Source organism: Neovison vison, chromosome 3 (assembly GCF_020171115.1).
Source record: "Neovison vison isolate M4711 chromosome 3, ASM_NN_V1, whole genome shotgun sequence".
NCBI lineage: Eukaryota > Metazoa > Chordata > Mammalia > Carnivora > Mustelidae > Neogale > Neogale vison.
The window spans coordinates 219,069,851-219,087,634 of NC_058093.1; the positions used below are offsets into that span (position 1 = coordinate 219,069,851).

Here is a 17,784-nt window from a genome sequence, read left to right on the forward strand (position 1 = left end):
GCACATTTAATTACTTCTTGCTTCAATCTTCTCCCAAACAGAAGATTTTTAAGATTGCTGCCTTTTCTAAACACTGAGCCAAAAAAAGGGCATTGGGCCTCGAAGGAATAATGCAAAGACAGCAATAAAATACTGTAAATTCTTCTCCAATTTTCCACTTGCAGATCAGTGAAAAGCTTGGCCAATTTTTTTTTCCTAATTTCCACTGTATTATGATTTCCATTAGGAAGATTACTGTACCTCCATTATTCTCCACTTGAAAAAATCCCAGGAAACCACCTTCTGTTCCCAGCACTGCACTTTTCCTGAGACTGCCACCCACTAATAAGGGGCCTCCTGCCTACAAGGTCGTTTCAGTCCGCAAAGGCTTTCAGGGGCAATGGTCCTTTGATCTGAGACCGAGAAGACGTACCATTAGCTCCACTGGACAGATGGGAAAACTGAGGTCTGGGAGGTAAGTCATTTACTAATGTCACATAGTAAGTTTCCCATCTGGCTCCAAGGTCTATGTCTATTCCACTGGGCCATGAAGCCCTCGGCCTGTGGCTGCCAGATGCCAGGGACATGTCTCTGGTGTTCTACAAGCAGTGCAGGCCAGGGCCGTTTGCACTCTATTCTCTGCCAACAGCTCTGAGGCTGTCGCACTCGTTGCCGTTTTCAGATCTCTCACTTCTAAGCTTTGCTTGTCTGAAAAGAGGTCAAAGAAGGTTCTTCTTGAAGTTGCCACCTAGACCTGTGCTGGCTCAGGAGTATTTCTTTGTCCAAGAAAACCCACTCCACCATCATGGCCCCCAAAGCAGCCCAACAGTCTGTTGTCTCACAGAGCAAAGTGATGGAACGCTGAAGGCATGCTGGCTCAAACTGGGCATTTCGTTCCAAATCTCAGGGCAGGGAGCCAGCCTCACCGGAGTCCCCACATCAGAGAGCTGCACACAGACTAATGATTACACCTCTGAGCCTGCAAGTCCTGAGGGCAGCTGACTGCAGCTGCTGCTATTCTGTCTAGGAGTTGGTCCAAAACCACAGTGGATATTCTCGGCAGCGAGGCTCAGATTAGTTGTGTGGATTTCGGTGAGTCAACATGATTTGTGAGTAGAAAACAATGATGCAGACTGTCCAGTCTGCTGATAAGCACTCCCAGCACCTCCCACCATGGGCAACATGCCGCCTGGGCTGACCTGTGGCAGGGAAGTGGGGCCGGAGTCTAATTAGCATTCCCTCAGCAAGCATGAGACGCTGCTGTGCATTCTATCACCATCTAATTAGAAAAGGACAAGGCTGGGCAAAGGAGACAGGCAGGCAGAAAGAAAGCAAGCTAGCTAGGTGGACAGACTATGGGTGGATGGATGGATGGATGGATGGACGGATGGACAGATGGATGGACATAGGCTTGCCTATCCCTTCCCAAGCCTGCATTAATCACACTTCACTTACTTAAGTGGAGAAATACTAGAAATGTTTCTTTTACATATGCTGTCAGAGTTTATTCCTCCTTTCAGAGCAGACACCCCATTGGCTGGGCATCAGCCAGTGAAGATCCAACAGAGATAAAATGAGAGAAGGTGTACCTATGGCTGAATGACACCTGTCAGCCCATGACCGCTGCTCACCTCCAAGGCCAAGACCACGAAGCAGCAACAAGGGTGGTTCAGACACGGTCTTGCTTACCTGCTTTCTAGCCTTCTCCTCCCTGGCCTGGGCTTTCATCTGCTGAACTTCCAAAGAATCGGCCTTCCTTCTCCTCATAAAAAGGTCATGGTTCCCGATACAGAGCTGGAGAATCTGTGGTTGGAAGCAGTGGCAATGTTATTTTTTTTTTTTTTTAAAGATTTTATTTTTATTTGACAGATAGAGATCACAAGTAGGCAGAGAGGCAGGTAGAGAGAGAGGGAGGAGGATGCAGGCTCTCCGCTGAGCAGAGAGCCCGATGCGGGGCTGGATCCCAGGACCCTGAGATCATGACCTGAGCCGAAGGCAGAGGCTTTTAACCCACTGAGCCACCCAGGCGCCCCAGCAGTGGCAATGTTAAAGCCAGAAGTTTACTTCACTGCCTACCAGCTCACTAGCCCTATGGCGTCTTGGTTTCAGGGCTCTTGGGGTCAGCAGAAAACCTGAGAAATAAAGCACGGAGTGAAACATTGAGGCCCTCCCTACTACCGGCCTCCAGGGCTCTCTGCTCTGGAGACAGGCAAAACGGAGGTGCCTTAAGGATGCCAGGGGGGCAAAAATCACAAGTGAGGAGAGGAACAGATGACACTTCTGCATGTCTTCTGGCTGCATCTCATTCTCCTAAGATGTAGCTCTGCAGAGGAGGGAGGGTAGGAAAGTTCATTCAATAGATTGGGCTGGGACAACAGGTGATTCACGTGGAGAAAAAGAAGCTGGGCCCCTCCCTTACACCGTACACAAAAATCAGAAGGATTAAACATTTATTTATTTTTATTTTTTAAAAGATTTTATTTATTTATTTGACAGAGACACAGGGAGAGAGGGAACACAAGCAGAAGGAATGGGAGAGGGAGAAGCAGGCTTCCTTCCAAGCAGGGAGCCTGATGCAGGGTTCAATCCCAGGACCCCGGGATCATGACCTGAGCCGAAGGCAGATGCTTAATGACTGAGCCATCCAGGCACCCTGGGCTAAAGATTTATATATTTATTTTATATTAAGATTTTATTTATTTATTTGACAGAGATCATAGGTAGGCAGAGAGGCATGCAGAGAGAGAGGGGGAAGCAGGCTCCCTGCTGAGCAGAGAGCTCAATGCAGGCTCAATCCCAGGACCCTGGGATCATGACCTGAGCTGAAGGCAGAGGCTTAACCCATTGAGCCACATAGGTGCCCCGGATTAAAGATTTAAATATGAAGACTAAGCCCTTGAAAAAAAAAATTTTTTTAAAGGTTTTTTTTTTAAGATTTTACTTGTTTATTAGACAGAGATCACAAGTAGGCAGACAGGCAGGCAGAGAGAGAATGGAGGAAGTAGGCTCCCCACTGAGCAGAGAGCCCGATATGGGGCTTGATCCCAGGACCCTGAGATCACGACCTGAGCTGAAGGCGACCTGAGCTGAAGGCAGAGGCTTCAACCCACTGAGCCACCCAGGCACCCCAGCCCTTGAAATTTTTTAAGAGAATGTAGAAGAGGGGTGCCAGGGTGGCTCTCTGCTCAGTGGAGAGCCTGCTTCCCCCCCTCTCTCTCTGCCTGCCTCTCTGCTTATTTGTTATCTCTTGTCTGTCAAATAAATAAATAAAATCTTTAAAAAAAATTGAGAGAGAGAATGTAGAAGAACATCTTTATGATCATAGGATAAAAAAAGATGTCAAACAAGACACAAACAGTACAAAGGATTAAGGAAAAGATGTATATATTTGTCTATATTAAAATCAAACATTCTTTGTTAAGACCTTAAAAAGGGAGGGAAAACAAGCCACAGGATGGGAGAAGGTATAACCAATAAAGAGTACAAACATCCCTAAAAATGATGACCGAAGGGCATCAAGTGCTTGATAAAAGAGACAATGAGCTCGGGGAGGGCACGTGTTGTAATAAGCACTGGGTATTATATACAAGACTGATGAATCACAGACCTGTAGCCCTGAAACAAATATATGTTAATTATTACAGACAAATTATATGTTAAGTAATTAAATTTAAATTTTTAAAAAAAGACAATAAGCTTGACCAAAAAATATACAAAAAGATGTTCAACTTCATTAGTAAATAGATAGATGCACATTAACTTGCACTGAGATACTATTTCATATGCACAAGAGTGACAAAAAAAATTTTAAAGGCTGATAATATAAGCACAGACTATTAAAAAAAGGAAGTTGCACCCACTGCATGGGATCTGCCAATTAATTCACCTTCTTTGAAAAACAACATGGTGTAATCTTGAATTTGGACATACACTACAGCCTTGCATCTGTACTCCTAAGCAGATACTCTCTAGAGAGACTACTGCAGGAGGCAGGTACAAGAATGTTCACAACAGCCTGGTTAAAATGGCAGAGAACTAAAAAGCAATTATTCATTAATAGAAGAATGACAAATACACACACACACACACACATATATCCATAAAAGGAATACTATATAGCAATGAAAATAAAGGGATCGTATCTTGAAGCATCAACAGAGATACACCTCAGAAAATAATAATGTATGAAAAAAGGTGACAGAAGAACACAGACAGTTGATAGCACTTGGTATACTTCAAAAGGTCACAAAACTTAACAGTATATTCATTTTGCTATACATGAAGTCAAGTTCTGAGGAAAAGCAAGGGAATAATAGGCACACAGCTTAGAATGGTGATCACCCTTGGGGAGGTGGGTGGGGGAAGCCAGCGGGATGCTAACATGAAGGCTTCTAACAGTACTGGAAGTGTGTTGTTTCTTAAAGCTGGGTAGTGGGTACGTAGATGTTCATTTTTGCCCCTTTTTATACCTAATACACATACTTCTCCTTTTATATGTATAAAGTACCTCCATAAAAATAATTTTTAAAAATTTCACATCATGGGCACCTGAGTGGCTCAGTTGTTAAACGTCTGCCTTCGGCTCAGGTCATGATCCCAGAGTCCTGGGATCGAGGACCACATCAGGCTCCCTGCTCAGCAGGAAGTCTGCTTCTCATTCTCCGACTCCCTCTGCTTGCATTCCTTCTCTCACAGTCTCTGTCAAATAAATAAATATTTTTTTAAAAAATTCCACATCACTGGAGAGCCTGGGTGGCTCAGTGGGTTAAAGCCTCTGCCTTCGGCTCAGGTCATGATCCCAGGGTCCTGGGATCGAGCCCCGCATCGGGCTCTCTGCCCAGCAGGGAGCCTGCTTTCTCCTCTCTCTCTCTGCCTGCCTCTCCGCCTACTTGTGATCTCTGTCTGTCAAATAAATGAATAAAATCTTAAAAAAAAAAAAAAATTCCACATCATAAAATCTAGGTTTGACTCGTTAGGTTAAGCTAAAGGGAAGAGTCTTTCAAGGTCTACTGGAAAAGCGTGTAGCAGGTGAGGTATCCTTCTACACTTCACTCGAGGTTATGAGGCTCTCTGCTCAGCTAGAAGCCTGATTCTCTCGCTCTTCCACTCCCCCTGCACACTCTCTGTCAAACAAATAAATAAAAAATCTTAAAAAAAAAAAAAGCACTCAGAAAAAAGTATCTCAGAAAAACTACAGTTATCAGTAACAAAAACCGGGATCTCAACTTACCAGCTTATTAACACGAAGCTTTGAGGAGTTAAATTTGAAGACATCGATTTTCTTATCCAATGGCTTAATAGTAAACTGAAAGAAGGAAGCAGAAAACAGTTTCAGTCTCACAGCCTAGAGTGTGAGCACCAACTGGGAAATTCCACAAAAGCAGCAACCAAGCTGGCAAAGATCCAGCACGAGGCTGTTGTGCCTTGTCCTGGCTTCCTGGTGCCTGGGCACTAAACCATGGTAAATTATAAGCGGCTGAGGGCGCCAAGTCTGGGGCTGTGGAAGTCCAGGATCCTGGAAGGTGTGCTGTCAGCACCATCTTAGGCTTAGGAACTTGAAACGCCAGCCTTCAGTGGGCCCCACTGTGAGGCCAACAAATGGGAAGCCTATTGCAGAGCCACAGGCCCAGTTCTGCCTTCAGGAAGCTCATCACCTAGCTGGAACCAGACTAATGACGGTCAGTTACTTGAGAAATTACATCATCTATTAGAGCCTCACTGGGAAGCACAAATCACAAATGTCATGGGGGTTCAGCATCAACCTACCATACGTAGGAGGGGAACTTCAGCTGGTCAGACACAAAGAGTATGAGAGGGAAGTTAAAAGGTCGGACGGAGGGCCATTCGGGACAGGGCAAGCAACAGAAATGAGGGGGAGATAAGGAAATGAGCTGTGTGTGTGTGTGTGTGTGTGTGTGAGAGAGAGAGAGAGACACACACACACACACACACACACACTATTAGCTCTCTGATGACTAGCTGTCATGGGCTCAGACTGGGAGGAAGGCAGGGGTAGACTGGGGTTTGATGGGGCAGCACACAGGTCATCACTCCGGGTTCTGAACATGGGGATTCTCAGCTAAAAGCTATTAATAAAAGGAATAAAGTGTGAAGAACAGACTGTGGTAGAAGAGGGAAACTGGTCCTGAAATCAAAGGGGAGAGAAAGCTGAGTAAGGACAGAGTGGTAGCCAAGAAGGAGATCCCAGGACCAGACCGCTAGGCACAGAAGCATACGAAGAACAAATGGCAACCGCTGTTCTCAACCATTCCTGATCAGACCAGTCGGATCCTCAGTTGCAAAGATGCACTGAAAAAAAATGAGTACCTATTCCCAAGAAAGATGTGCTAAGCAGATCAATACGTCTGTGAAGATAAATTCTTGGGTATGTCTTTTGCATGTTATTTTGTCCGGGGAGGAGTCAGCACACCGAGGAAAATGATCCTTCGGTTAGCTTTCGGTCAAGCCAACTTGGAAGCACTACTGCTTTCGTGTAGGTTATTTGTAAATTTCGTGAGCTTATTTTTGGCTTTGAAGTCAAACCCCGGAGCTGTCAGTGGGAAACCACAAGTAGTGGGGAAACCACAGGCTACGTGCTGGGTCCGGACGTGCACAAAGAATCAATGGATCACTTAAAATAAACCAACATTTCTGTTTTGACATAACTACTAAGACTACTTCCTATTATGTCAAGTCAGCTTGAGGTCCTCTTACTGCCTGAGTTATTGACGTGATGGAACATGATGGCACCCTGCCCCTGGAGAGGGTGTATTAGGGTTTATTGTGTCAGGCTGTACTAGGGGAGACTTTAAGCCTTGGATTCTGTGAAAAACGAGTGTCTTGGGAGCCTTTAACACACAAATGTGTGGATATGCAGTAAACAGACTTCATGAAATTAGAGATGAAAAACTACCATGCCATAGCATACCTACTGCTTTAAGTCACGGGGATCATTCAACTGAAGTACTTTAAAAAAGAAACACCTAAGTGCTGCTCTTCTGGGCTACTTACAGAAAATTCGAGAGCCAGCATGTTTTGAATTAAGCAGCTCGATCTGTCTCATCAAGCATGGCTGAGGAGATCTCAACCACATTACTGGAAACCAGGGGCCTGGGGTTCCCTTTCTCGAGTTGCTATTAGGGAAGGGAAAACAAGAAATCTGTTCCGGTGAGGGCTCCACACAAGCCGTCACCGTTCCTCACTCCACACTTGGCTTCCCAGCTCTGCGGGTGCCAATACGTCACCGAGCACCATCCGGGCCCGCTGCCTTCTGCCCAGTTCTCTGTGCTCTCAGGACTCATGCTCTGCACCCCCCACCACCAAAGCCCCCCACCCCACCCCGGGGCCAGGACTTCAGGGAACATGGAGCTCAGCCCCTGTTAGTCCCTTCACAGATCACAGCTTGCCTGATTCCTCCGCAGCTCCGCTCCCTGATACAGCACAGGCACCCCAAACCCGGCCCCTAATCTTGCTGCATGTTTTTAGGAGAAGGAATCAGAGTTGGGGTGAGAGCACCCGTGAGTGGTAAAACAGAAACACACTGGGTCACCATCACCTGCACCATTAGTCAGGGCCTTGCTTGACTCTAACGTCCCTGGGGGCTGAGACTGGATTTCCTACATCTTTGTTATAAAACCTAACACAAAGCAGATGCTTAATAATTCCTTGAAAATTAACAAAGAACAAACGAGTGAAGAAATGAACATAAGATGACAGTGTTTGGGAAAGGTCACCATCCTGCATTGAAATATCTGACTTCTAACTTAGCATGTACAGCTAAGTTATTCGAACTGAATTATTCTCAGATTTTCACAAGTAGTTCTGATAGCCTTATTTGTATCATTGCTGCGACACACAGAGATAGACAGGTGGATAGATAGATAGATAAGATAGATAGATATCCCCACATGTATCAAGCACTGGACACTGAAAAGAGGACTTAATGTCCCCCATACTTAAATGCACATAGCGAATTTCTCACTAGAAATAGCAAGGCAAGTAACAAGAAAAAGTTACTTTCTGGTTTGTTCACTATTCTTTGGAGGTTCTTCTGGACAAGCTGAGCTCCCCAGCCTCTTGTTAGTCAGCAGGAGGGGTTTAGTGATGCCATTTGCATAAAGGATGCTGATACCGTCCTCTAAACAGAAAACAACAACCCCAAACCCAAAGCCTGGGGATTAAAGGATTTTACTGGTAACAAGGAGCAGTCTGGCTGGGGACCGCTACAGTGAGGAGGAGAGACAGGAAAAGCCCGAGAGCAGCACTGCTGGCGGGTCTGCATGCAAAGCACGTCCTACCTCCTTGTCGCTGTAAGAGATGTTTCGGATTTCATTCCATGGGAAGGAGATCTTGGGGGTCAGCCTGTTCTCAGGGTCATAGATGTGAAGCCCCAGAGCATCCACTCCAAGCAGCAACTCGGTGCCCTTTTTATTCTGTAGATTCAATCAAGAGCAGCTACCATCAGCTCCAGCGGAAGTCTGAAATTTTATTCAACTTCCCAAAGAACCTGGCACACACTATTATATGTGACGAGTTCCAACAGGTCCCAACAGAAGTCACAGCTGCTGTGTAACCCAGGGGGCCTCCAGCTTCCTGAACTGGGGCAGGCAGAGACAAAATACCATTCTCATGACTTGTGTCCTGGAGAGGGATCACGGGGCGGGGTGGGGGGGGCTTCTGTTACTGGCTCAATGGCTTTAGTCGCAACCTAAGCACTGTTACATCCAGTTAAACACAGCGGTCGTCCCCCGCCCCCTTATCTGCAGTTTGGCTTTCTACGGTTTTGGTTACAAGGTCTGGAGGCAGATGATTCTCCTTCTGAGTTACTGTCAGGTCAGTAGCAGCTTAATGCTGCACTGTAACACCTAAATCAGTCATCTCACTTCATCTCATCATGTAGACACTTTATCATCTCACATCATCCGAAGAAGGGTGAGTACTACAGTAAGATGTTTTAAGAGAGAGTACTTGTTCACGTAACTTTTATTAGAGTACACTGTTATAACTGTTTTTTATTGTTATTGTTAATTTCTTACATTGTGCCTAATATAAATTAAACTTATCACAGGTATGCATATATAAGAAAAAAAGCCATAGTATATATAGGGTTTGGTACTATTCACAGCTTCAGGCATCCGCGGGGCAGAATATTATAACCAGATAATCATAGATGTAGAATAAAGACCTGTAGGATTGAATCTCTCTTACATTAAAAGAAAATGTTGTACTACCAGAAAGAAAATTTTTTTTTTTTTTTAAAGTAGGCTCTATGCCCAAAGTGGAGCCCAACATGGGGCTTGAATTCATGACCCTAAGATCAAGACCTGAGCTGAGATCAAGAGTCAGATGTCTCGGGGTGCCCGGATGGCTCAGTGGGTTAATGCCTCTGCCTTCAGTTCAGGTCATGATCTCAGGGTCCTGGGATCGAGCCCCGCATCGGGTTCTCTGCTCAGTGGGGAGCCTGCTTCCTCCTCTCTCTCTCTGCCTGCCTCTCTGCCTACTTGGATCTCTGTCTGTCAAATAAACAAATAAAATCTTTGGGGGGGGAAAAAAAAAGGAGTCGGATGTCTAACCAACTGAGCCACCCAGGTGCCCCACTAGAAAGAAAATTGGGATCAAAGTGCTGGGATCAAATGATTTTATGTTAAAATATATTCTCAGTGTGATAAAGCAAATAGAGTAAAATGTTAATTAAAGAACTTAGAAGTGGGTGTATATGGGTATCCACTGTAAAATTCAACTTTCTTATATGTTTGAAATTATTTATAATAGGATGTTGGAAAAAAATATACCAAAATGAATTGGATATAAATGATACCTTGGGGTGCCTGAGTGGCTCAGTCAGTTAAGCATCTGACCCTTGGTTTTGGCTCAGCTCATGATCTCAGGGTCCTGGGATCAAGCCACAGGTAGGGCTCTGTGCTCAGTGGGGAGTCTGCTTGAGATTCTCTCCCTCTCCCTCTGCTCCTCCCACCATGCTCTCTCTCTAATAAATAAATAAATCTTTAAAAAATAAATTATACCTCAATAAAGCTCTATGAAAATTTAATTGCTGGCATATACATTGGTCGGCAGTCAGAGGAGACAGAGGATAAGTGCCCTTCACCCTCAGGTCACTGACCCAGCTATGGGCCTGGAGGCTACCTCCTCAGGCTGGAGGCCCAGTCACCTATGCTGTGTAGTGTGTCCCTTGTGTGGTGGTAGAAGGAAGCTCCCTGCACAAGGACCTAAAGCGCCTGACCCGTTGCTGACAACTAGGACATCAAACCAGTTTCAAGGACAGCAAAACAGGTCTGCAAACCAAGAAGGTGCTCAGACTGTGATGAGAAGGACCAATCGAAGAGCAGAGGTCAGGTGGACAAGTGAGCGCTCCAAGATATATCTTTTAGTCCTCCTAACACTCCTCAAGTCAGGCGCTATTACCAAACCCTAAAAAAGATTCCTCTTAGTCTGCAAAGCTCTTAAAAGTACTGCATTTACATAAGTAAGGCTTTGTACTTTTAAGTGCTACAGTACATTTTGGAAAAGGAGATATTTCATTACGTTTGTGTCTGGTTCAAATTATTTTAAAAAAAAAAAAGGGTTCTACCCTTTGATTCATATGATGACCCCCAACACTTCTACAGAATAAACAGAGAGGCAAGGCTCAAGCAGTCTCTTCAATTGTTTTAAGCACTTAAGTTCCTTAGTTAATGTGAAATCACAGGAACTCGAACACAAAAGATACTAAAATATCTACCGGCTATGTCTACTGTGTAACACAAAACACACACACAATTGTGTATTTTAGTCTGACTGCTGTAGAAATATTTCCTAATACACTGTTTTTTAAGGGCTGTAAAACACTACTTTTCTAAAATCTAGATGGTGGACATATGGGCCAAGAGGAGTTATGCTGCCAAAACCACAGAAATGTGTTAAACTAGCCTGCCCTTAAACCAGACAATTAGCAAACAGAAATTAGTAAAACTTAAGAAAATAACCTTTTGCATTATTATCGAAAATCTTTTAGGCACTTGTTTACTATGTGAAATAACAAAACTTGCCAGTGTAATTTTATACAAACTAATCCGTTTTAAAAGTCTATATTTAGAAAACAAATCAGGGGTGCCTGGGTGGCTCAGTGGGTTAAAGCCTCTGCCTTTTGCTTGGGTCATGATCCCGGAGTCCTGGGATCAAGCCCCACATCCGGCTCTCTTCTCGGCAGGGAGCCTGCTTCCTCTTTTCTCTCTGCCTGCCTTTCTGCCTACTTGTGATCACTGCTGTCGAATAAATAAATAAATAAATCTTAAAAAAAAAAAAAAAGACAAATGAGGTAGAAAGCTGTTATTTAAAATGTATTACAATTTACTCGAATTTCATACAAAATTTTTTTAAAGATTTTATTTATTTATTTGACAGAGAGAGCACAAGCAGGGGGAGCAGCAGGCAGAGGGAGAAGCAGGCTCCCGACTGAGCAGGGAGCCCAGTAGAGGGCTCAATTCCAGGACCCTGGGATCGTGACTTAAACTGAAGGCAGATGCTTATCCCACTTTGCCACCCAGGTGCCCCTCATACAAAATTTCTGCAACCCAAAAAAGGAAAGCAAACCATAACTATGGTGAGAAAGGTGGACCACAGGGGCACCTGGGTGGCTCAGCTGGTTAACATCTGACTTCTGATTTTGGCTCAGGTCATGATCTCTGGGTCCTGAGATTGAGGACCACCGCCCTACCCCCACCCCACCCCATGTCTCTGCATTGGTCACGGAGTCTGCTTAAGATTCTCTCTCCCTTGGGGCGCCTGGGTGGCTCAGTGGGTTAAGCCGCTGCCTTCGGCTCAGGTCATGATCTCAGGGTCCTGGGATCGAGTCCCCACATCGGGCTCTCTGCTCAGCAGGGAGCCTGCTTCCCTTCCTCTCTCTCTGCCTGCCTCTCTGCCTACTTGTGATCTCTTTCTCTCTCTGTCAAATGGATAAATAAATAAATATTAAAAAAAAAAAGATAAAAAAAAAAAAGATTAAAAAAAAAGATTCTCGCTCCCTCTCCCACCCACCTCCCCACCCTAAAGGAAAAAAGGAAGGAAGGAAGGAAGGAAAGAAGGAAGGGGCGGGGAGGGAAGCAGGCCAGCCACTGTGGGCGATTGTTCAACATCTACTTATCTGCAGTCTGGAACCAGCAAAGGAATGGCTGAGCCAATGCCTGAATTCCTTTAGAAGGAGCTTGTAGGTCCAGCATCTAGCAGCAGGAGAACCTTGGGAGAAAGACGCTGAAGGGGCCCACCCAGACAGGACTGAAAACTGAAGCCTCTGGTACAGAAGCAGTGGGTTCCCAGAGGACAGTGGGACTATTAATGGTCGGAATAGAAAACCAATTAGCCTGCTAGTGAGAAGGAGAGTCCCACCCACAAATCAGTAATCTATAAAAGCAGCTTTACTCTCCTTGTGCCCTGGAGGAAGAAAGTATTTACAGGTGCTCCCTGTGGGCCAGATCTCACAGAGCCAGAAATAATCAAACATTACACTCAGAGCATTCAAACAGGTTTCTGCTGAGCACTGGACAGGCCCAAGTCCCCCTGGGGGCTCAATCGACACTTAATTATCAAGGATCTAATTAAAGTCCAAAAATAGAAAATGAGGCTGTAAGACCCTCTCCCCTTCCTCTTCTCTTGTCCTCCACTGAACCATTAAAGAGTGTCACTCTGGAATAAGGAAATAACCCACTTTAGCTGTCTGCCTCTGATTCAGTCTCTGTTTCTACACAGGGAACTCCAAGGGGCTTCAACACACCCGGATTGCAAAGTAGTTCACACCGTACATCTCCAGGTCCTGAGCTATCTTCAAATATTCCATTTCAGCTTCGTCCCTGAGAGAAGAATGAAAGACAGTGTCACCAGAGCTAAGTGAGAAAACAGAGGGCGGGGGCACGCCAACCTGCACGCTGAAACATGCCAGCCAGTGCAGACACCAACACGGCTCTTCCGAGCCTTGAGTCTATGAAATACACTGAGGTCAAGCAGAATTTCCCATCCCCATAAAAGCCAGAGAACAGATTCATTACAGCGTCTCTTGGCTTCAATTTCACGCTTTGCCCTTGGTAAATAATGACACCCGGCTCAAGGATTCAAGAAAAGCACGTGGTGTTATGTTCTTCCCTCGAATGGATTTGTACATGCAGATGTGATTTAAGTTGTTGCTTTATCTGATCGTGAACTTTCTTCACCTAGGTTTTGGTATTGAAACAATTCTCTCTGCAGGCTACCTGAGAGCTACCTTCCTGATTTCATTTCTTTGGGTGCTGTCAGAGGTCAGGCCAAGAGCTATCTGGGCTGTAAAACTCAAGCCACATCACCTACTTGTAAGCTGTGAGTCAAATTTAAAGTAAGCTCTTAAAGCAGCAATGACTTGCAGAAAACTCCCAAATAGATACACTCTTGAAATATTTTAACTGGATCTCCTGATGACCTTGCTCTTCTCTCTCTCCAGTCTCAAAATGCTCTCAAATGAATTTTTAAAAAATTCAACCTGAGAGAACACACAGTGTTGGCAAGCATGTGGAGCAACTAGAAATCATACACACTGCTAATGTAAATTGGTACAATTACTCTGAAAAACTGTTTGTTGCTATTTATAATAGCAAAAACCAAGAGACAGCCTGACACCCTCAAGGTCCATCAACAGTGGAGTGGACAATTCATGCTTTAATATAGTAGAGTTCTGCACGGCAATGAAAATGAACATTTCACTGCTGTTACATACTACAAACCCGAATCTCACAATATGATGAGTAAAAGTGAGACACAAAAATTAGAGGCTGTCCCCCTGCATTCATGTAAAGCTTAAAACAGGTACCACTACTCTATGGAGTTAGGGATCAGAAGAGTGGTTAGCTTTGGGGAGGAAGGATGTGGAGTTATGGCTGGTGGCGGGGGGTGTGTGTGTCACATGCTATCTTGTCACCTGGTGTTACAGTGTTTTCACTTTGTGATAATTCACTGAGTGGTATGTTTATGTATTGTCCACTTTTCCCTATACATACTAGGAAGTTGATTTGAAGAAGAGGAAAGTATTTTAGAGGCTAATGAAAAGATGATCAATTCCTATAGTGATCAGGGAAATGCTAACAAATACTTAAGATACATTATCTCATCTTTTAGATTACAAAAATTAGATTGATAAAAATGAGTGTTGGGAAGAGAAACAGGGGAGGGGGGAAGACACGCACATACACACTGCTGGTAGAGGTAGACAGGTATGACCTTTACCAAGGGCGATTTAGTGGCACCTGTCAACACAAAATGCTCACATCCTTTGACTCAGCAAGTCTTGTAAAGAATGTATCCTCAGAACTACTCATCTAATTATATAACAATATTAGATTGTATACCGCAGGAAGCAAAAAATCTATAGCTACTGCAAATGTCATCAGTAGAGGAATAGACACAAAAGCTATGGGATATCCATACACTCTAATTCTTAACATGAAACCGAGTCACCAGTGGAAGCAGTGGGGCTGTACATCTGGACAGGCTGTGCTCCTGCCTATCTTACACCATATGCGCTTGAGGGAGGACACACAAAACTGAAGGCCAGCTACTCCCAGCTCTCCCTTTTCTTTCTAACTACCTCGGGTACTGCCTTTTGTTCAACAAGCATGTCCTAATTTTGTAGTTCTTTGGAGAAAAAAAAAAAGCCCATATGGAACTGTAAACCGATAATGAAGCAGCCTCACCTGGCTCGTCCTCGGTGCTCTGCATACCAGGCTGTAATTCTCTCCTCCCACATTTCTGGAGTCATTTGATACAGATTTATTACCTACCAAAAAATAGAGCAAAATAAAAAACCCACACACAAAAAAGTTTGGGTATTGTTTGCCATTTTTATAATTATGCATCATTTTTACAGAACAGCAAAGCTATTTATTACAAAGCCACCTACAAGAAGAGCCAGTCACATTGCAGGGGTGGGCGTGTAAACAAGCGCCATTCAATTTGAGTCACAACTTAGAAGGGTGCACCCTTCCTCGGGCCTAGGTGCACGCCTCACCCAGCTGAGGCCCCTCTTTCCCGGGCTGCATGTCCCAGAGGGAGGAGCTCGGCCAAGCGGAGTGTGCTGCTGCTTCCTCCCGCAGGAAAGCCATCAAAGGACCAGGCAAAGTCAGGGAAAGGTGAGAAGCAGGGCTTCATTACACAAGAAAGATGAGTGGGACTATAAAATCAAGAGGAGTCAAAGGGTGGGAAGGCCTGCTTCTGTGGCTAATGAACAAGATGAACAGCACCAAGGATTAAAAACTACAATATCCCCCAATTCATCTTAACCCCCCTGCCCCTCTGCAAACAGCTCAGCTCTCTGGGCGGAAGACAAGCTGCTGCCCTCTTCCCCAGGAATCACATTCAAGGCCCTGCTAGCTCTGGCAACCGCAAACGGACTCCATGAACCTTTGCTTTTTAATATTCTGAACAGAGACTCTACATTCTTTACTCAAGACTGATTACAAAATATTTATTTAAATGATTTCGCCGTGTACTTCCAATATTCCTTCAAGTCCCTCAGTTAGCTTTTTCATAGACCACATCTCTGCTGTGTTTTCCCAAACAGGGGATTGATCTCTTACCCTTTTTGGAAGCAATTCCTCTTGGGCCAAAAATCCACGCTTGTGAACAGAGGGGTCGTAGTCACCGTACTGGAAGGAGAAGAAAGGGAGGGCAAGCGATTGAGATTCTTGAGACAACTGCCATTTCTGAAAAGAGCTTGACTATGTCTTATCCCCTCCTGGCTTGGGGAGCAATTCCGTTACAATTCAGTTCCGATGACAAATCAAGATTTCAACCTTGCTAGTTTGTTATCCTTGAATGAAAATACAAAGCTGATTATATCTATGAACAGCGTTGCATAATCCCATGAGGGATGGATGGGTGATGTGCTCATGTGACATTTGTATGGAAATGTAGCTGTTTTCTAACCCACAAAGAAAGCAGTCACTGCCAAAACATTAGCTTTTGAAAGGAAATAACAAAACACAACTGTGAAAGTTGTAATTAGCAATGTGTGATAAGAGTCTTACCTACAAATCCTTCTAAGTGGCTGGTAATTGGAGCCAATTGCTAGGTTGGGAGTTGGTAATAACGCAGGCAATAGTTTTAATACCTTTCATTCAGGCTCTGAAAAGTGCTTTGGAGAAATCTGATGCCAACGTTGTCATTCCCATTGCAAAGACAAAGAAATGAGTCAAAGGTTTAATGAGTCAAAGGTTAACTGATTTTCCCAAAGCTGCAGAGCAAGTCACTACCGGGTCCAGAAATGGGCCCTGTATTTGAAGGTACCCACCATTTAGGGATAATAACTTGGAAATTTGCTTTCTGATTTAAGAAAAAATATCCCTCTCTGAGAAAACTTAAGTCTGACTAGGAAATAATAAAAAATGAAGGCATCTTTAGCTCTTTCTTTTTTTCAGAGACAGAGAGTGTGCATGAGCTTGCAGTGAGGAGGAGGGGAGCAGGGAATCTTAGGCAGACTGCATACCGGGCACTGAGCCCAAAACCGAGCTCAGTCTCACAACCCTGAGACTACGACCAGAGCCAAATCAAGAGTCAGACACTTAACTGACTTACCTTCCCAGGCGCCCCCCAAAATAAAGCCATTTTTTCGAAGAAATTATAAACATATAAATGTAAAATCAAAGCTTATCTCTTGGGATAGAACAATGTTTATCAGCAACTTTGAACTGTGCCTCATTTCCATACCACCCTGCTAAAAAAGCACTGTAAATTTAATGTTTTTTAAGAATCTATGGGGGGGAGGGGTGCCTGGGTGGCTCAGTGGGTTAAGCCGCTGCCTTCGGCTCAGGTCATGATCCCAGGGTCCTGGGATCGAGTCCCGCATTGGGCTCTCTGCTCAGCAGGGAGCCTGCTTCCCTCTCTCTCTCTCTGCCTGCCTCTCTGTCTACTTGTAATCTCTGTCTGTCAAATAAACAAATAAAAAAAATCTTTAAAAAAAAAAAAAAAAAAAAGAATCTATGGGGGGGCGCCTGGGTGGCTCAGTGGGTTAAGCCTCTGCCTTCGGCTCAGGTCATGATCCCAGGATCCTGGGATCGAGCCCTGCATCAGGCTCTCTGCTTGGCGGAGAGCCTGTTTCCCCCCACCCCCGCCCCCCGCCTGACTCTCTGCCTACTTGTGATCTGTCAAGTAAATAAAATCTAAAAAAAAAAAAAAAAAGAACCTATAGGGGGGCGCCTGGGTGGCTCAGTGGGTTAAGACTCTGCCTTCGGCTCGGGTTGTGATCTCGGGATCCTGGGATCGAGCCCCGCATTGTCTCTGCTTCTTGGGGAGCCTGCTTCCTCCTCTCTCTCTCTGCCTGCCTCTCTGACTACTTGTGATTTCTGTTTGTCAAATAAATAAATAAAAATCTTAATAAAAAAAAAAGAATCTCATCATTATCTTTCAAATAGCAGAACTGTACTTGCATCATTTTTTGTGTTAAACCAATTAATTCACCAAACTTAAATATTTAAAATATGCCAGTTTCTGTACCCCCATCTAGGCACGTCACTTAAAAAAACCTGAAGGAACCTGGCCTCTCTTGATTTCCCAAAGTCCTGAGGGATGTGATGAGTTAAGTAACTAGATGGAGTTTTAAGGGCACTCTCTCAGGATGGAGCTGCAGGACACAGGTAGGAGCCTGACTCTGGAGGCAGGCTGCGAAAAGTTCAGTCCCAGCTTTTCCACTTATCAGCTGGGACCTTGGAAATTTTTGTGTCTCAGTTTTCTCATCTGTTAAATGGGGGATAATAACAGTATTTGTCTTATAGGACTCTGGGGGGATTAAATAAT

General features: G+C 44.6%; 1 protein-coding gene across 3 annotated transcripts in view; it reads right to left on the reverse strand.

The window, feature by feature from the left end:
- NF2 (NF2, moesin-ezrin-radixin like (MERLIN) tumor suppressor) overlaps positions 1 to 17,784 on the reverse strand; it is an 81,386-nt gene that overhangs the window by 23,935 nt on the left and 39,667 nt on the right. For all 3 annotated transcript variants that reach the window (XM_044243960.1, XM_044243961.1, XM_044243962.1), the window contains exons 5-10: positions 15,570 to 15,638; positions 14,688 to 14,770; positions 12,746 to 12,821; positions 8,277 to 8,411; positions 5,210 to 5,284; positions 1,669 to 1,782 (exon numbers count right to left, since the gene is read on the reverse strand). In XM_044243960.1, coding sequence (XP_044099895.1) covers positions 1,669 to 1,782; positions 5,210 to 5,284; positions 8,277 to 8,411; positions 12,746 to 12,821; positions 14,688 to 14,770; positions 15,570 to 15,638 — 552 coding nt within the window. The remainder of the gene's footprint in view (positions 1 to 1,668; positions 1,783 to 5,209; positions 5,285 to 8,276; positions 8,412 to 12,745; positions 12,822 to 14,687; positions 14,771 to 15,569; positions 15,639 to 17,784) is intronic.